The 20,825-nt window shown below is 42.4% G+C and overlaps 1 protein-coding gene across 1 annotated transcript in view; it reads left to right on the forward strand.

The window, feature by feature from the left end:
• Nucleotides 1-20,825, forward strand: part of MED12L (mediator complex subunit 12L) — a 326,362-nt gene that overhangs the window by 58,108 nt on the left and 247,429 nt on the right. Inside the window, 1 exon segment of the mRNA XM_057499138.1 lies at nt 13,251-13,420. Within this exon segment, the coding sequence (XP_057355121.1) occupies nt 13,251-13,420 (170 nt within the window).

Genomic DNA, 20,825 nt, shown 5'->3' on the forward strand with positions numbered 1-20,825 from the left:
GAATGGTTGGGTGTTGGATTCTTCTGAAAAAATGGGCTTTTGCTCATCAACTGTAATAGTAATTCTAAAAAAGTCAGAGTAAATGCTAAATTATTTTCCTTTGTCAATTTTTAAGAATTGCCTAATTGGATGATAAGTGGCGATAAATGAGTTTCTCTATTTTTTTCTTATTTTAAAAATAAATTATCTTTGATGATTGTAATGGACTCATGGATTTTTGATTCATTTAGTATGTTACAGCCAGTTAGATTCATTGTTCATTATGATGTTCAGATTGTCCCAGAGTTGGCCAATGGAAAACATCAAGCTCTTTTGTAGCCTTTTCATCACAACACAATTTATTTTAGAGCACCTCCTTGCTCTCTGGCACAGAAAAATGCCTCAAGCTCATCTTGAACTTTTTCTGCCTCACATTTGCCATCAGCCATTTCTCTAAGGAACCTTTTTTCTTCCTACTGGAGAATGGTATTTAGAAAGCAAGATCTAGATGCTGAAGATGATCATTGCTACTGGAATGTCATGGTGTTTAGGCCCTGCCAGTGGATGGATGGAGACCTATATATATAGATCGGCATGTGTGTGTGTGCATAAGTGTTTATGTTCTTATTTCAAGTTTATCTCTAACATTTCCATTTAACATTTAAAGATATTTTTATTTCTTTCTTTCACTTCGTTTATTTCATGTCTATTACATGAACAATCAGATGATTTCTAGTAATAAGAACAGGGCTACTTGTTTGACCTACAAACACACTGGCTTCAGAATGAAAATCTGTTTATGTTGGGAATACAGGAAGATGGGCAATATGTAAGTATTATCCTGGTGGGAGGTGAAAGAGAGCTGAATATTCCACCATCTGCTGTAGTAGGAGGCCAGTTGATAATGCTTCACATCAAGAGGTAAGACTCAGTGTTATTTAGAGATAAAGAGGTAAAGAAGAGAAACACAATGGATGAAATATTTGAAAGTAATTAGAGAATGGGAAGTGAAGGATTTATGGATGGTGGGCTGTTGTTTTTACAGTAAGTAATGTAGAATGATTGGACTCTAAGACGTGTAATAATAACTTTGATACAAACAAAAACTTAGCTAAACTTAATCTCAGTCCCAAATTGTTACTTTTTATTTTTATTGTTGATGCCTTTTCTGGAAGATACCTTGCTGTTAAAATGTGCTTTATGAAAATTAAAGGAAATTCAAGGAATGCCATGACATGTGTTTTATGCAAAAGATTTGAAAGTTCAGGGAATGCCTTCTCATTTTATTCTTAGGTAATAATGTAAGAGTTTACTTTTCACAAAACCAAATACTTCTTTAGATGTTAACAAAAACTGGAAGACTTAATGTGTTTCTAGGTGTGTAGCTGTTAATTAATTATGTAAAACTTCCAAATTTACAGACTTAAAAAAATGGTAAACACACAATTTATCATCTTAACCACTTGTACAGTAGAGTTAAATATATGCACATTGTTGTGCAGCAGATCTCTAGAACTTTTTTATCTTGCAAAACTGAAACTATACCCATTGAGTAGTTTCCCCCTCCCACTAGACCCTGGCAACCACCATTGTACTTTCCTGATTTACAGAAACTTCTAGAAGTTTTTGATCAAGTTTAATATGCTGCAGTATAACTCTGCATTCCTCGGTGTTGCCCTGTGAAAACATATTTCAGCTTTTTCTAAAGTGCCAGTGTTAAAGCCTGATCCATGTCAGAGTGCGGGTGTGTGGTAGTGGTGGTTGGGTAGAGTGTGTGTGTAATCAGTTAAATTTTGATGAAATCAAAGGTAATGTCTGCCCACGATTGCTTTAGAATTTCTTAGAAAAATGCATTCAAAGGCATTTGAATTTAAATGCATTCCATTGACATTTCATTTGAATAAGGAGTGATCTAGTTAAAAAAAAGTTTTATTAAAATTCTGAGCATTGGGGTAGAGAGTATGAAGAGTTTTAACCAAATGGGGGCTATGCTGTCTGCCTTTAAGGAGCTGCCATTGTTTTGGTGGAAATAAGATGCATACCTAACACAGCAATAGAGAGGACAGAATTACCTGTACTCCTAAAGGAATGACTGCAAAAATTAGGGAAGGTTTTCTGAAGGAATAAAATATGAGCTGGGACTTAAAGAAATCTAGCCTTTAAGTAAAAACTGGGGAAATTTTTTTTTCTTATTTTTTTTTTTTTTGGAATCTGAAAAAGTATTTCTTTTAATTATCTTCCTCTCTGGCAAACTGAGAGCAAATGAGTTAGGGTTATAGTTCTGCTGTGTATACTCTATTTGCTTTGATATTTACTATCATTTCTTCTGCTCTTGCTGGTTTGGGTGAATTACCTAGTCTTGAGTTTCCGGTTAACCTATTGCCACTCGACAGTTTCTGTTTTCTAGTCAGTTTTAACATTGACTCCTACAAAAGTTAATTGATCATATTCTGTGATAAAATGCTAATCAGAATCCCAATTTTGTAGTTTTTTCCTGTTCATGGCTATTGGTACATGCATACACATCTACATTTGGAACATATTATACAAGAATATCTGTTAGAAGTTTTTGTAGTTTACAGACTAATTTTACATATTTTCATTTGGGGCACTCTTCATGAAATCTTTCAGAGAATAAAGGGGATAGCTTTGCTTGGTCTGCATAAATGTAAGCACTTTTAGGTGTTCACAGATTGGGATAAGAAAATCCAAGAAAAGTGGGGGAACTGGATTCCTTCCTAGACTTCCATTTCTGGATCCTGTTTGCTTTACACAGTTTCTGAAGTGCTCACATTGAATGCGGAGTGACTGTGCAGCTGGGGCTGGGAGTGGTGGTGGCTGAGATATGAAGGGTGCTTCAGAAATCTCAGCGTTTACTGTGTATTTATTTGTTGTGCATCTTGCAGATTTATTGTTTAAAGCATAAACAGAATTTTAAAACACAGCTCCTTGTGTGACTTAAAACATTAAAAAATATGTAATACATATATATCCATGGTAGAAAAGACAAAATACTCAAAAGTGGGTAGTGAAGTCTCACACACTGTCCTTTAGCCCACTGCCTGCTAGATCCTCATTACACACTTCAGAGGGAACCACTGTTACCAGTTCCTTTTGTATCTTCTGAAATATATTTTTATGTATATCTTTAGTGTATGTTTTTATGTTCCTTTTAGAAAACTGGTGCCTGTTCCAAACTGTGTATATAGTGGCCTTGTTCTTTTACAGGGCTCTAAGCTACTAACTTTTTAATGATTTATAAAAGCTGGATCTATTCTTTTTGCATTTCCATGGGAATGTTAATTCCATGGTGAATAGAATGCTTTTTTTAAAAAATTGAAACAGATGTACTTCAAGTTTTAGAGTCATTTCAGACAAAGTGTGTATAATCTTTCACATGAACTCCCTGGAGTAAAGTGGCTCGAAGGCCTGTTTCAACTACTGTTACTTCAGAGCCCAGGAGCACATAGAATATATTTAGAAAACACATTAAGGTAGGGTCCAAAAACAATGAGTTGGAATGTCTTTATGAGAGTACCACAGCTAAAGTGAATAGATTTAATTACATGGATATATCATGCATCAGTCTTTGGTCTCCAGAAAAACAAAACCAGGTGAGTTTTGGAGGAGAGGATAATGGAGATGGTTTTGCTTGGTCTGCATAACGTGTGAGCATATTTAGGTCTTAGAGTTTTTTGCTCTAGAATTACTTTACATGGTTATCTGGCAATATGGTGTCTGTAGTATTTTATTCATGTTCTGATGAAAGACTGTTACCTATCTAAAGCTTGTTCAGAAGTACACACTTTACAGCAACTGCGTTTATGACTGAAGTAGTAAATACTGTGCTTTTACTGTAGGAACTTTATTCAAACCACAGCTGATCATGGAATTAAATTCCAATGCAAAATGTAAAAGGGAAATGTAGTTTATTTTGCTCTGTAAATGACTGGGGCTTTCTGCCCCTTCCTCTGTAGCAGAAGCTGAAAGAGGAGTGAGGCTAATGAAATGTCGATGTAATAATTTAAGTGGCTTTGCTGCTTCTGGAGGGGCTGCAGCAAATGTGTTGCCCACCTCGCTGCTCCTCCCTGTCCTCTCCTCCCACCCAAATCCTCAGGAGGGGCCTTCCCATCATCCCCGAGGCTTTAAGAGTGCAGAGTTCTTTCTGCAGGGAAGCCAGCTGTGGTCTCCTCATCAAGTCTGTTGTCTTGCCATAGCTTTCCTCTCCTGAGTCGGTAAACCCTGAGGCTTGGTCTCAACTGTGGAAGGCTGTGGGGACTTGTCCTAAGGGGTTAATTAACTGTAGCAATTTAATATTTGTAAAAATAAAGTCCCTGTTATTCTGTGGTAGGAATATCTCACCATTGCCAAGGCCATTGCTCACTCAGGTATATATAGAAAACTGAGGAAATTTGAGGAACTTACCATATGACAGTGATATTAATTTCAAACAACTCTGTTACGCCCCTGAGAAGGAGTTGAGCCTAGGGTGGCAGGTGTTTAGTATGAGTCCCTCTCTCAGGAGGAAACTCCTGAAGCTGTATTCGTGTCGAGAAGCTGGTGGTGTGATTGGTGATTGATGTGTTGAATAAGGAATTCTTGTTCTAAGGGCTAAAATTGGATTCTGTGGTTGCCAAGAGCCTTGCCTTCAGATGTTTGTATGGGGTTGATAGGGAAAAGGGAAAACTGGAAAAAATCCCTTACTGTGACAGTTAGCATTGTCCATATCAGAACGGAAACAAGACTTGGACACATGATAGCAAGAGGACAAACCAAGAAAAGTGTCAAATGCTGTTGTCCCCATGTGTCAGATACTCCCAGCGCGCAGCGTGAAGAAAGGTGCAGTAGGAGTTTCCTTGCTGCCGGGGGACACCCCACTTTTACTTCTGTCAACCCCTCTTCCCCTTTGCCTGCCTGAGACCTTGTCACCCATTTCCTTCTTGTCATCCATTTCCTTGGTTGGCCATTCCAGTCTCTTTTTACCCTGAAACCTGTAAGCATTAACTGTCACACAATCTTGCAGTTATTTATGTATTGCCTTGTGATGGCCCATATCTTCCTTTGGGACTACTGTTCCACCCCCTTCAGCTGTGTTACTCACCCCTCCCGTAGGTGCCTTTGCTCACAAAGTGGCATGGCTGAACCTTTGCCTCTTTCTTCAGGCTTCCTTTGCTTGAACTTCAGAGAGGAACAGACCCCGCCACTCAGTCTGTCTTAGCTACCTGCACATTCCCACTCCCACAGACACCAAGGCAGACTTTTCTGCAGCCGTCAGAACTTCCCTGTCCTGCTGGGCTCTGCCAGTAAGATCCTGCTTTCTCCCCGTCTGTGGGCTTGTCTGCTCGCCCAGCAAATCACGTCAGTTGCTTTCTCCTGAGCACGAGTTAGTTCTAAGCATGCTGTATCTCACTTAATTCTCAAAATAACTTGATAGGCTGGGTACACTTATCAGCTATGATTTTTAGACAAGGGACTGAGGCACCCAGAGGCTGAATATCTTGCCAAAGATCCCAGAGTTGGCAAGTGATTGGAACCGGGACAGGAACCAGGCTGTGGGCCCCGGAGCCTGTGCTCTTTGCCTCTACCAAGTGAACTAATGTACCCTGAGGGCTTAGAAGGCAGCTGGGTGCCCAGGGAGCACACAATCAATATTCTCACTCTGCAGAATAACATACTTGCCCCGGGATTCTGCTGGGCACTTCTGCTGTCATAATCACATTCCTTGAGGCATTGAGCCAGTGTATGATAACGGTCTCCGTGTCCGTGTCTTTACCCTGACCCTTCTTTTGAGTGTCTGATCTGTGTATCCCCCTGGCCCTGGATGTATTTTCCCATGAATATCTCAGACACCTCACATTCAAGAGTTCAAAACAACTCAAAACTGAGATACCTGAATAAGATCGGTGGATTGTAGCAATGTCTATATCATGGTTGTGATAGCATACTAAAGTTTTGCATGATGTTAACATTTGGGAAAGTAGTTAAAGGGTGCATGGGGTCTATTATTTCTTACAATTACACGTGAATCTACAGTTACCTCAACATAAAAAGTCTTACTAAGATGAGAACTTAATGAAAACAAACTGAACTCAGCCCTTCCCCCTTCTCCCCTGCTGGTTCTCTGTTCCCTCTCTGGTAGCACGGTAGAAGCTGCCAGGCTCCTCCTTCTTTCCCTCTTTCCGCTGTCAGGTTGGCGTCTGTTTTCTTTTTTGATCCCCCTCAGTCACTTCCTGGTGCACTTTGCAGTCTCCCTTTCATTCGTCTCCCTCACAACTTCCTGGGAGAGAGCCTTAACTTACATGTCTGATCTTGTCATTCCTTTGCTTAAAATTCTTCAGTGGCTTTTAATGATTTGTACAAAAGACCAAACTCTATAGCTTGTCGCTGCCTGGGTCAGAGTCATCTGGGCTGCAGATTCTAAGTGCAGATTTGGGGACCCCACTCCAGATTTACTGGGTCGAAATCTCCGGAGTTGGAGCTGAATCTGCATGTTTAACTAGCGCCCTCTGGTGACCATTTTGTGCAGCAGCATTTGAGGACCTTTGTCCTGGCCCACCTACCCAGCTGTGATCACCTGTGACCCTTTCTTCCACTGCCCCCTGCTGGCTGGAATGTTACACGCTGCTGTAACTTTCTGTGGAACATCTTTGTTCCTTCCCTTAAGAGTTGGCAAAACATCCCCTTGCTTCCTCTCCAGTGTCCCATGGCATCTCAGAGCACTTACCTCACTGCTGCGTCTGTCTGTGTCCTGGGTGTGTCTTCCCTCCGTTGGGGGATGAATCGCCTCAGGTAGGGACTGCTTTCTCTTCGCCTTTGTAGCCGCAGACCTCAGGGCAGCTTCTGGCCCATGGTAGGCATTTAATGTTTGCTGCTAAATATCCATGGCTTTTATTTTATTATGAGTTGTCACCTCGGTCTCCAACTGAAAGTGCCTAGTGTCACTGCTCAGTAAATAAAACCAGAGAGAAATAGCTAAAAATAGTAAAATTACTCATCCATACAGAAACAGATTATTTGCTATTTGCCATTAACACCAGTGTTCTACAGGTAATTCTTTGTTAGAGGAAAACTTTTAAGTATGAAAAATATTTCTATTATTTATTACACCATAACATTTCCACTGAGTGCCAGCAGCTCATCCCCCCACCCCCTTTTCCTGCTCCCCAAGCCAGAGGGCCTGGCTTCACTGACCATTCAGCGAAACAATTCTGTGGCCAGGAAGCCTGTGGCCAGCTCTCCTCTCCCAGGGCACTGAGGCAGCGATTTTCATTTGGGCTTCTCTTCAGCCAGGCTGCCAGTCAGCATGCTGGGAGCTCCCTGTCATTCCCCAAGTGAATGGTGGCTGAGTAGGGGATTTCAGGCTTTCTGTGGATCATTTTATATGATACAGCCGATGAAGGTTTCAAAAGCCTTTTATTATGTAAATTTTAAACATATACAACTATAGTAGAGTATAATAAAGCCCCTATTGCCTTTCACCCAGGTTTAATCACTAACTCTTGGCCACTCTGTTTCTACCCCTTATCCTCCCTCACCCCCAACCCTTCAAAGTCTTAGCTCATAGCGGAGTAGTTTTCTCTTTATGAAATGAAGGTGATTTCTTATTGGCAGTAAGGTATTCCAAGAACACATTTAAAAAGTTTTATAACAGTTGTTTATTGAGATATAAATTACATGCCTTACAATTCATTTAAAGTATACTATTTAGTGTTTTTTTTTTAGCGTGTTCACAGTTGTGAAACCATTATCGCATTTTAGGACATGTTTATCACCCTTCAAAGAAATCTCATACCTATCAGCAGACACTCCGCATTCCCTCTCAGTCCCCCTCAGCTCTAGGCATTCTAAACAGCCCTCTATATTTCCTTCCCTATTCTGGACATTTCATATAAATGAAATCATAAAACATGTGGTCCTTTGAAACTGGCTTCTTTCATTAGCATAATGAGCCAGGGTTCATCCGTGTTGTATCACTAGTACATTCCTTCTCAAGGCCAGGGGAATTTATTCCACTGTATGCTAAGCCCATTGTATTTATCCATTCATCAGTTGGTGAACATTTGGGTCGCATTCACCTTTTGGGTATTATGAATCATGCTGCCACAAATATTTGTTTATAAATCTTTGGACGTGTGTTTTCATTTCTCTTGGGTATGTAACTAGTTTTGGAGTCAATAGGTTATATGGTAACTCAGTTTAACCCTCTGAGAAACCACCAAACTATTTCCTACTGTGGCTATATCACTTTACATCCCTACCATAAATGCATGAGGATTCTAATTTCCACACATCCTCACCAACCCTTGCTATTTATTATCTTTATATATAAACCTATCCTAGTGGCATCTTACTGTGCCTTTGATCTGTATTTCTCTGGTGGCTTTTGTTGAGCATCTTCGTGTGCTTAGTGGACATTGTCTTTCTCTTTTGGAGAAATGTCCATTCAGATCCTTTGCCCATTTAAAAAAATGAGTTGTCTTTTTATTATCGAGTTGTAATAGTTCATTACATTCTAGATCCTTAACATATACATGATTTGCGAATATTTTCTCCCAATTTTTGTATTGTCTTTTCATTTTCTTGATGGTATCCTTTGATCAAGAAAGCATTTTAACAGCAGGAAGTGTGACAAAGATGGTAGAAAAATCTTGCAGTCATTTATATTGAGTGTTCTTAAATGGAGTGTGCAGCATCCCACATGTATTAAGTTTCCTCCCCTCCCCAGCCCCCCCTTTCAATCTGCATCAAAGTCAGGCTGGATGAATCTTCCACATGCTGCAGTTTTGAGAAGCAGGTTGTTCCCACTGTGGAGAGGCAAGAACTTCTTACGGGATTTGTGTAGCTTCAAAGAATTTTCAAGGATCTACTTTTCTCCATCAAGAAGCCCGTCATCTTTGACTTAAAGTGCTGTATCAAGTGAATCACCTTAAAGATGTGTGTGTTAGTCTCTGGACTTGGTTGGAGTTTTAAGAAAACCTATATCTGTTGCATTTATTTCACATAGCAATTTCCTACTGGCTTTGATTTCAAAGGGTAGAATTTAGCTGGGAAAATGAGCCTTCGCAAAATTAGAGAATACAGTCCCCCCCTCCCCATATACACACCCACAGTGTATGTGTTTACTGGAAATTTATTTAAAATAATTGAAAATTTAGTATCTGCATGGGCGTTTTGTACCACATTGATTAATAGGTGCTTCTAGTTGCATAAGGTTATGATAAACACAGCCTGTGAGAGGGGATTTTTCTGCATACTCCTTATAGTAGTGTTTGAAGCCTGGTAGGTATGCAGTTGATGAGTTTAAACTACAAACCAAAGCTGTTTAAAGATTTGAGAGTTAGGATAACTGGGGAGGAACCTGATTTAGTAGTTACTTTGGGAGGACCTTGTGGTGTATTGATTCAAGTCAGTATTTGGATGTTGACTAAGACATAGTTTTATGGGGATGAAAGAGGTGGAGGAAATCCTAAAGTATCAGAGAAGAGAGATCAAAGGATATATATTAGATGTGACATTTGAATTGGGCCCAGAAAATTCCCATGTGTGAATACAGGTGAGTAGAGAAGGTGGTGTAGCTACAGATATCATAGGCATGAGAGTCAGAGAGAAAGCAGCTTAAGCTAGTAGAATATGTAATGGTAGATAGTATTTGAAGTTATTTCAATTCCCAGCTGAGGAGTTGGCCTTAATTTATTAAAGATTGCAGATTCATTGAAGATTTTAGAACTGTGAAACTGACGTTGATTCTGTAAATACTTACCTGGAGCGTTATGTTAGGCATGGCCATCTCTGCCGAGGCAGCGCAAGATCGAACATCAGTGACAGCAGGTGTTGACAGCCAAGGTCTAACCTTTAGTTTCCTTTATGAAAACCTTTCATCCCAATAATGATGATGATAGCTACCACTTGTTGATAAATTTCTGTGTTGCATGCACTGTGCTAAGCAGCTCATCCTCACAGGAACTCTTGACATGTAAATATATTGTTGATCCCTGCTGTAGAGATGAGAAAACTGAGATGCAGCCAAGGCTGTGTACCTTGTTCTGGGCCACATGGCTGAGTGGCAGAGCTGGGATGTGGACCCAGGGCCATCCTGCTACAAAGTTCATTCCATAGTGCTGTAGATGTGGTCCTGTATAGCTCCTCTGCTGATGGCGTTCTGCCAGGATACCTACTCCCCGAGCCTGGCTCTGTGTGTGTCCCCAGGGTTGCTGCTGCTCCTCAGCTGAGCTCCTGGTTCTCTGATTAATACTACAGGTAGTCCAGACCAGGAGGATCATCTTTAAAGCAGCTTGGCATTCTCTGTTCTCACCCATTATGTGTTCATCTGTTCCCTGCCTTCTTGTACTAGAGTGGGGCATCTCATACCTGTTTGTGTACTTGTGGTTAAGCAGTGTGACCTTGAGAAAGCCTGCAGTGCCTGAATCTGTAAAATGTAGGGTGAACTGCATTACCTCTGAAACCCTTCTTTCTGGGGCTTAGGCATTAACAAATAAGGAATAATGGCTGTAGGATTCTTGGATGCTAGGGAGAGCATGGTCAAAAGGACCAGTTGTTCTTTGTAATTCTGTTCCCTGACATCACTCTTGGTAGCATTCATGTTCATAAAGTTCCTAATACTCTGACTTCGTAAGATATCAGCAAACTATAGATGTAGCCATGTCTTCTGTGTTGCTTGAATTTAGAGCTGCTCTACTTTAGAGTGGCCTCCTTGATTGGTTTCTACATATTTTTTACCTTTGAACCCCCCTCCCCACCCACAGTCTTCCCTGTGATTTGTATCATATATTTTCTTTTTATCACCTGCAACTGGGCTCACTCCAGACCAATTAAATCAGAGACTGGGTGGGGCTGCAGGCCCTGGCTTTTGGCCAAAGCTCCCCTTGTGATTGTATTTGCACTTCAGGCTGAGAACCACTGCCTGTTTTCCGCTGTTGACCTCTTTGCTTCCTTTTAATTACCAGTGCTAACTAAGTAGGAGAGGGCTCAGTGAATCCTAATAACTTGAGGATTTTGTTGCCTAGTAATAATACAGTACTAGTGGCCATTTGTTATTTTCTGTTTTCAGTTTTCAATGGAAATTTTGTGTGCATCTTAATTTTTTATACTGATACACTCAGACTGTTTTATGTCCTAGACCTCTGAATCTGATTATGTCAGTGATATTATGATAACTTAATGTCACTTAAATACAGTTAAAACACAGTACTAGCAAGGCCACATTTGAATTCCGTTTGAATTTGGAGTTCAGATTGTAGAATGTCATATTCAGCAAATTTAAAAAAATATAAGCTATGTTTATGTATACATTCAAGCACATATAAAGGAAGAAGACTGAGAAGATACATATTAAAATATTTAATGATTGTGAGTGATGGGATTACAGGTGATTTTTTTTTATAATTTTGATATCATTAATATACAATTACTTGAACAACATTATGGTTATTATTAGACTCCCCCCATTATCTAGTCCCCCTTATATATACCCCATTATAGTCACTGTCCATCAGCATAGTAAGATGCTATAGAATCATTACTTGTCTTCTCTGTATACTGCCTTTCCTGTGTCCCCACCGCTACATTATGTGTGCTAACCGTAATGCTGGGATTACAGATGTTTTATCTTTTCATATCTGCATTCCAAATTTTCTATAGTGAATGTGTTTCAAAAAACAATCTTAAAAAGAAAATATACTCTAGACAAAGTTAGGGGTGTGTGAATGTGTGTGTTATTTTTAGCTCTTCAGGCTAAAATATTCTGTGGGGATATTGAGAATAGTACCATACCGAGAGTGAGTTAATAGCAAGGGTTGGCACACAAAAGCTAGGATTTGAATCCTTGTTATTTTTGTTTTTGCTTATTATAGCTAAGCTAAACTCAGCTTATCTGATTGTTGGCATTTTGTTTTGTCCAACACATGAGTGTCATGAGACTATTAGTCCATAATAGGAACACCAGAAGATGATGACATTGATAATTTATTATTTTGTTTTTGATGTCAATGGATTAATTTTAATGATACCTGTTCTTGGCGGTGCTTTCTGAGAAATTGTTACACTGGCAACAGAATGTTGACCTATCTGTCATTTTCATTTGGCTTATTATTGGAGTTCTAACATGTGCATCTGAATTTTAATTTTAAATAAGACACAATTAGACAAGTGATTTAGACCAAAACTTAACCGTAGTTATCTCTGGGTACTGCTGTCAAGTACTTTCAACAGTACTTAAAAAACAAAAGCAAAACACTCCATTCCTAGCAGATGTTCAGTTTTTACTTCTATTTGGTCAAAATAGGTTCCTTTAAAATGAGAAAGCGGGAGAGCCTATTGCCAGAATGGGAAAACAGCATTCTGTGGTAAATAGTAGGATGGTTTCTTCTGAAATGCTGTTCTGCAAACCCTTGGGGAAATTCGCTTGTGAGTGTGCAATTATTACATTTTTATCCACAGAATGGGCTAAAGTTGGCACCACATCTCTCATGGTTGCCAGAGGCAACACACTGAATTAATTTGTGCCCCTCTGGCAGACATTTTTGAATAATTTTAGTGATTTTTTTTCGAAGCTACTTTCTCTCCTTCCTTTGCAGCCTCAACCTCTGGTTGCTCACCCCTCTTTCTGTCCGGGTTCTGAGGCATCTTGTGCTGGCTGAGGAGAGCAGACTAGCTGAAGCTGCAGCAGTTGTCCCACAGGCAGCCGTCCTTGTATCCCCAGCAGGGTGGGGGCCACCTCACGGCGAATGCCAGTCCTCTTATGGATTGACAGAAACAGAACAAGATTTAATTAGTTAGGCATGTTTGAAACCTGACTTGGAAACTGAAAAACACACTCCAGGAGAGCTGCATTTGGGGGATTCTGAATTCTTTTGGAGTAGAATGGAGATTTGTTGAAGTGCTCACCTCCGCTGTTCTATTTCCCGCTGTGCCTTTGATATTCTTGCTATGCTAACTTGTTCACCATGGAGGGCCACCAGCTGCACCTGATTCTAGTGCTGGTGGGCATCTCCTCTCCTAGGCTGGGGGTCATGGAGGCCCAGGGGAGAGCCGGCTGGTGTTCCCGCTGGCTGTGGAGGGCAGCCACATTACAGACTTCAGGGCTGTGGGCTATTTTTGAATAACACTTGCACATGCCAAAGCCTTTCATGTAATAGATATTTATTTTACAAGTATATCCTGAAGATACTCGGAAAGGAGAAAAGTTAATTCTTATATCCACTGTGTCTAGAAATTAGTATATATATATATATATATTTTTTTTTTAAATGCAGAGTGGACACAAATATCTACCAGATATCTCCGAGAGCAGTTGGCTAAGATTTCCGACTTCTACCACGTGGCTTCCAGCACGGGCGATGGCCCTATCCCGCTGCCACCGGATGTGGAGCAGGCCATGAAGCAGTGGGAGTATAACGAAAAGCTGGCATTTCACATGTTCCAGGTAACCTTCCCAAGAAACCTAAGGCTGTGCAGCATGCTTTTAAGGAGAGAAAATTCCTTGTGTTTTAGTTTTTTTTGGGTTAAACTATATCTTTATATGAGCCAATACCTTCAAAGAAAAAACTATTTGACATTGCTCATCTCCTTGGGAGCCTACTACTCCCAGAAAAGACCATCTTAATTTGGTTCAGCTGCAGTTTACAATGCAGTTGGGAGGAGGGGTTAAGAGCTTTGAGAAATGATAGATTTCATCGGGACAGGCTGATGTAAATCATGTTGACCAGAAGAGGGCGCCTGTGCTGTTGTTTGCCGCAATCGGTATTCCTTGTGAGGAAAAAGTGTATTCAGCTGATGTATTAATGATGTAGACTTCACCTCCATCTCCGTCAAATAGGAGGCAGGTAGAAAAGATGCCGTCATTTCTGAATTGCCCCTTAAAACTTTACTATAACTTCAGATGGTAAGCGACTTTTTCTAAGAGCTCAGTAGAAAAAGCCTGGTTCTTTTGGGAACTAGCAATGTCATCGGTAAAAACAACTCTTACAAATCTAGTTCCATGCAGGACTTCTTCAGTGTCTGCTCTGAGCTTTTACGACTTTGCTGAGCTGAGGATTTAGTCTGCATCTTTGAAAACATGTCCTCAGTTTAATATTTTTGGAAGGATTGATTATGTATTAGGAACATTGGAATCAGTACCTTTTTTATAGGAAGCAGTTAGGTCCTAAATTGATGAATTTTATTGGGACATTGTTAAAATTTTAAAGTTCATAATATTTTAATTCACCATATTCTGAAATGGGAAATTGACCCTAGTATACATGTCTGTAGACGTGCATGTGTAGAAATAAGGGTATGAGTGCATAGACAAAAGCATCTTAAGGATGGACATTAGTCATTAGAAGTCTTGTTTGTGAAGTTTTGTTTTTTTTTTGACCTTGCATTCACCATCTCTCATACCTTAATGCAAAATTCCATTTTATCTCTTCTTTATTAACTTAAGGTTCACTTTACTGTTTGTAAACCCGGGGAAAAAATCCTGGGGCAAAATACCTTTGAAACTGAAATCAGTCAACGGGGAGAAATATAATGGGAGAAACCCATTCATTATTTACAAGCAGTTGCCCACTTCTACTCTCATTTGTTTCTCTCTACCCAGATGCAGAAGAAGGGACCCCACCCAAACTCTCTGGTCCAGATAAGCCCAGATAAACCCAGATAAGCCCTAGGCTTACCCTCGTAATTACCTATTGATATGGAGGTGGACTACTTCTCTCCACCCTTTGGAAACTTGGAAACGCCTATTCATATGACAATGCACTAAGGCCATCCTAGAGATTCTGGATATACTGCAATTTTACCCACAGGCCACCCCTCCAGAAATCTTGCCTTACAATCTACTCGTTCCCCATCTTCTGCAGTGGTCCCTGGGTGAGAAAACTGGAGCATTGTAACCAGACTAATAACAGACTAGCAACAGCAATAAAATTATAATAATCCTTAAGCCGGAAGACTCAGCTAGGTTCAAAGTCCTATGCAGATTAAGTCCATAGTTCGCCCATTCCACAGGCGGTCAGTAGCTGAACAGGTGGGGTGGTCACAGCAATTATCACGTGGCAGCTGCAGCCAGGGGGCAGTCCAAGCCACAGGGACTGGAGAAGAAAATAACCTTAAGGGTGATAAGATAATGTTTTAATGACACCAGCATAGGCAAATCTTGTCCATCAGGTAGGATGCATGTAAGAGAGTGGTCCTGTGTTAGGACAGTGGCAGGAATGAGATCTCATCCTGGTCTAGTATGCCAGACTTTCACCCCCCTCCCTGTGGGAGTTACAGATGGGTCAGTATATAGGGCTGTGGGAGGTACATGCACTGGCCATAAAGATAAAACAAAACTTCCTTGGAAGATGCTCTTACCTCCTGGATGTTTTGGGTACAGTACTGTGATTTTTGAGGGCCACTCCAGGAATACACATGAGGCCAGCTTCCAGGGCTTTTCCCCAAGGGGTGAGAAGGGCCAGCCATCACTGGTCCATGTGTCAGAATGTCCAGGACCATGTACAACAGAGTCTCCAGGGTTTAACGCAGTTGGGGCTGGCAGCAGGATGTTGCTCTGCTGGCCATATCCTGGCTTCAGTAACTCCTCTTTGGTTTGCACATACAGTTGTATGGGAGAGGCAGCAATGTGTGTTAGTTAGCACATACACAGGGCTCAAGACTCCTTTTAGGGGCTTCTCATTCAAACTCTGTAGCACTGTCCATAGGCGAACTGACCAGCCCCATAGACTATTGGTGTCTGACTTCAGGCCAGATTTCAACAAACCATTGTACCTCTTCATAATGCCTGTCCCGGTAGGGTTATATGGTACGCAAAACTTCCACTTTATTCCTAATTGCTGCACCCATTCTTTTAACAGATGTCCAGTAAAGTGGGTGTCTTAATCACCTATGGCCGGCCATAGGCTGCAAAGAGACACTCAAGACCCCTTTTGGTGGTTTGCTGATCTGCATGAAGTGCAGGAAAAGCAACAAACAGGCCAGTAGCTGTGACCACACAAGTTGTGGCATACAGATATCCTTCCGAAATGGGCAGAGGCCCAATATAGTCTATCTGTCACCTGACAAGGGGTATTGGCCCCTTTACTATTGTCCCATGTTGCTGTGGGACTTGTTATAAGTCCCTCTTAGAGTGCACAAGGCACTCCTTCCGGGCTCTGCTGACTTCTTCAAAGGTCACTGGCAAGCCCCACCAACAGGCCACAGCCCACATTGTCTTTTGCCCCATGTGCAACCAACACTAATGTAACCATGGGCTATATCCGAAGTAGGCTTTCCTTCTAGCCAATGCACCTGGGCCAATGTGTCTGCTTCATCATTCCCTGGGGATGCCAAAGGCAAATGGCCCGTCACGTGATATACAGTAACTGCCTTAGTCTGACCAGAGGCCCATAGGTCTTGCCACAACTCTTGTCCTCAAAGGGGCCGGTGACCAACCTTCCAGCTGGCATGGCACCATGTCGGTAGCCACAGGATTAAGCCCCAAAAGATGGCCCAGTTGTCAGTGCAGACACCTATAGGGGAGGGCTCCTGGGTGATAGTGAGCCTTACTGCCCGTAACTCAGCCCATTGGCTGCTCTTCCCCTCTCCACTCTCTATCCATATTTTATCAATCTCAGGATGGAAAGCTACAGCCCTCCACTTTGGGGGCTGCCTAAGACTGGAGCCATCTGTATACCAAGCATCTTCAGGTATGGGGGCTTTTCCATCCTGATAAGGACTCTTGGCTACCAGTGGCTTGAAAGCAAGTTCTTCCTGCTTTCCACTGGTATATCTCACTGGCCCCGATAAGTGTTGGAGTCCCCCACTTAAGGGGCTAGTAGGGTGCTATGCTATTGTAAATATGTGCGCCATTTGGTCAGTGTAGGCATCTGTGTGGCATTTGGGTCCAGTCTCTCATGCACCCCATGATGTGATAGGTGGTTACTACCTTGGTTGGAGCTGTTCCAGTGATGGGCTCCAAAGCCAGCAAGGCATGGTACACAGCAGCCAGTTGCTTCTCTATCAAGGTGTACCAGACCTCTGCTGCTTTCCATAGTTGTGACCAGAATCCAATAGGTTGGCGAGTCTGTTCAAACCGCTGCCACAGGCCCCATCCATAACCATCTTTGGTTACATGAACATCTAGATCACAGCACCTTGATGAGTCTATTACACTCAAGGCCTGTACAGCCTTGACTGCTTGCTTAGCAGCAATAAAAGCAAGTGCACGTGTTTCATCCCAGTCCCACCTCATGCCCTTTCATACCAACCAGTATAAGGGCTTCAGAATTTGTGTCAAGTGCGGGATGAACAATCTCCAGTAACCCAAAAGATGCAAAAACTCTTGTAAGACTGCCACAGTGGTACAGGTAGGGAAAGCCTGGACCTTGTCTATGACTGCTTCTGTGATAACTTTAGTTTTACCCGACCAGACAAACCCAGTCCCTGAACCTCGGTGCTGTTCACAGCCCATCCTTTTGCCTGTAGATGTTGCAGCAGTCTAGGAACTGCCCTTCTAAATCTGCAAGAGAATCAGACATGAGCATGATGTCATCAATGTAGTGATATAGCCGCACTGTTTGCAGTTTCTTTCAGGTGGCCAAGTCCTGGGCTACAAGTCCATAAAAAATGGTTGGACTGTGGAGGTATTCCTATGGAAGGACAGTGAATGTCCACTGCCAGCCTTCCTGCATGAAGGCAAACTGTTCCTGACTTTCCTGTGTTATGTCAATAGAGAAGAAAGCACTAGCAAGGTCCACAGTATAATGATATGTCCCTAGTTCGTGACTGAGTGTGTCCATAAGGGCTGTTATAAAGGGGACAGCAGCATGCAAAGGGGGTGTGACTTTATTCAATTCCTGTAATCCACAGTCATACACCAGGAGCCATCTGGCTTTCTCACTGGCCACCCTGGGCAATTAGAAGGACTATGAGTGGGCTTTATGATGCCCACCTTCTCCAACTCCTGTAGAGTTTCTCCAATTTCCTTATGTCCTCCAGGCAATTTATACTGCTTAGTATTTGTCACTCGCCAAGGTACAGGCAGAGCTACAGATGGGTGCTTAGCATGTCCCCTCAGAACTGCCTTTACCACACATAGTCTGAACTCCCCTGCAGTGGTCTGTAACCACAGGCCCTGCAGGATATCTAGCCCCAAAATATATTCAGGGATGAGAGAAATGTACACAGTATACTTCTTTGGGGGTAATTGCCCTATCCCCAGTGGGATTTGGGCTTTCTTCACCCTAATTGCCTTACCCCCATAGCCATATATCATGGCAGGGGTCCCAGGAGAACACTCAGGGTTGCCATAAATCAGAGAACATTGACTTCCTGTGTCCACCAGTGCCTGGACACAGTGTATATTCATGGGGACCCAATGAATTACTAATTCTACATGTGGCCTCCAGTCCCCACCACATCCCCCAAGGTGGGGACCTTGACCCCCATCTCAGTCAAACCGCAGTGCCCAGTCGTCCTCCTGTGGGGGTGAGGGCCCAGGCAGAGCCTGAATACTGTCCCCCAGGAAGTCTTGCAGGGACACAGGCCAGATATGGGCTTTGCCTCCGACTTCTGTATCCTGGATCTCAGCAGCTGAAATAGCTGCTCTGGTTTTAATTGGTGTCACAGTTCTAACAAGATCCTATTGGGCTGCCCATCAAGTTTTTCTTTCACTACCCTGGCCTTTATCAAATCAACCCACATCTGGGTCCTTGAGACCTTCAAGGGCCCTTTGTACCTCTCCTTTCATTCGCAGCCTGTACTTCCTCCCGTGCTCTTATTGTTTCAACCTCCCCCAGATCTGCTAAAGTATGAATAGCCTCACTTATGGGTTGCCTTTTGTGAGGGGCAAGAATAGTCACTAGGGACCCAAAGAGAGATGGGGTTGCTGTATGGAGCACAAGATTTCTCATTCCTATGGTGAACAACTCCTCATCAGGGCCCTGGGGGTCCTTACTATAGATGATATTTTTCATGCCCAGCTACGGTAACACCTGCTGGAACTCTGCATACATTTTCCAGTTAGTGGGTAAGTATGGTAAATCACCCTGATTAGGCCAAACTGCCCTGATGGCTACTGTCAGCCAATCGAGAAGCATCTGATTCTCTGAGGTGTGATGGGCACTTTGCAGCTGCTTCTGGAGGGAAGGGTGTGCCATCAGAGAAGCCAGTCTACCCATTTCAGAACCTGACATAACAATGTTTTCCACCCCCATATTCCAGAGATGCAAAAGCCATGTAGGTAGAGGTTCCCACGGCCTCTGCCTATACCGGACACTCATGTCTACCAGCTCCTCTTGGGTGTAGGGGTGGAGCATGGAGTGCTCCACAATCTGGGGAGGGGGTGACTCCTCCCTTTGAGATGCCCGCAGTTGTTGCATTTTTACTTTCTAAATTACAACGAGGCGGGCCTTTAATGTAGGAGAGACTGGTGCCTCAGGCGGTGGCCTCAACAACAGTCTGGTCTTCAGCCCCAACCCCTCATCCTCTGTCAACATGTCCTCTACTGTATCTGGGGCTGAAGGCACTGCTCTTTCCTCCCCCTCCCTCATGGCCTTCTGCTGGTGTCTTCTCCCTCGCTGCTGCTAAGGAATCTTCCTGGAGAGCAACCTGTCTCCTCAATAACTCTCTTTCTTAAAGGCATCCACAGGTCATCACCCAGCTCCTCCAAGCGATGCTGAAGTGTATCTCTCTCCTGCGGAAGTCTCTCTCTCTCCTCAATAACAGTTTCCACTGTCTCCAGGAAAAGACGTCCCACAATCACAGCTGCTACACAGTCACTCAGGGCCTCTAAGCAGTCTTCTATCTCACAGAGGGCTAATTCTGCAGCTTCCGGTGTCTCCACCCTTCTCCACTTCTGGGGAAGGCCACACCCCTCTAGAAAGTGCTTTACCCAAGGCCAGTTCCCCACTAGGGGCTCCACAATTGGAAGCCCCACAGATGGGGACTCCTGGGTGAAGCTGCACCCTCTACCACTGCAGCCACTGGGTCCTCCCCACTATCCGCAGGGTGGGTTCTGGGCATCTTCCCACCATCTCTAGGGGCAGCCCACCCAAGGGTTGTACCCATGTAGACAGATTTCGGGTTCAGAGATCCTGCTGACTACCTACTATATAAATCTGTGGGGAAAATTCCAGGCCTAAATATCTTTGAAACTGAAATCAGTCAAAGAGAGAAATAAAGTGGGAGAAACCCATTCATTTATTACAAGCAGTCATCCACTTCTGCATTCCATGTCCCTCACAACCTGGCTGCAGAGGAAGGGGCCCCACCTAACCTCTCTGGTCCAAATAAATACAGATTAGCCCTAGGCTCCCCTTGTAATATCTACTGATATGGAGATGGACTACTCTCCACCCCTTGCAAACACCTATTGATATGGAGATGCTCTAAGGCTAGGGGAGAGATTCTGGATATACAGCAATTTTACCCACACTGGTCTTAAATTTTTTTTTATCTTTCAGGTATCATTGATAAACAATCTTATGATGGTTTTGGTCTAAAAATTTAAAGTACCTTTTTTCTTTAACTAACCTTTTAACTCTTTTTGACTCTAAGCATTTTAAAAATCAAACTAGCAACAAGTAGATAATTTGATATGTCAGTGTACTGTTACTGTAATCTTTTAAATACTGAAATTATAATTTATCAGTATATTTTCACACAAGTCACTGATAACCATGGTAGTGGACTGCTGGTGACACATAGATAATGTAATAGTTTCTAGTAACAAAAGTAGCTCAAATAACTAAGAAGATTATTACCAGCACAACCATAAAAGTGTACGTGCCTTTCCCAGGAAACATAATTTTTTGTTTCTATCTTGAAGATTCTTTCATTATATGAATCAAAGTACAAAACTATAATAT

This window comes from Manis pentadactyla, chromosome 1, assembly GCF_030020395.1.
Source record: "Manis pentadactyla isolate mManPen7 chromosome 1, mManPen7.hap1, whole genome shotgun sequence".
Taxonomy (NCBI): Eukaryota; Metazoa; Chordata; class Mammalia; order Pholidota; family Manidae; genus Manis; species Manis pentadactyla.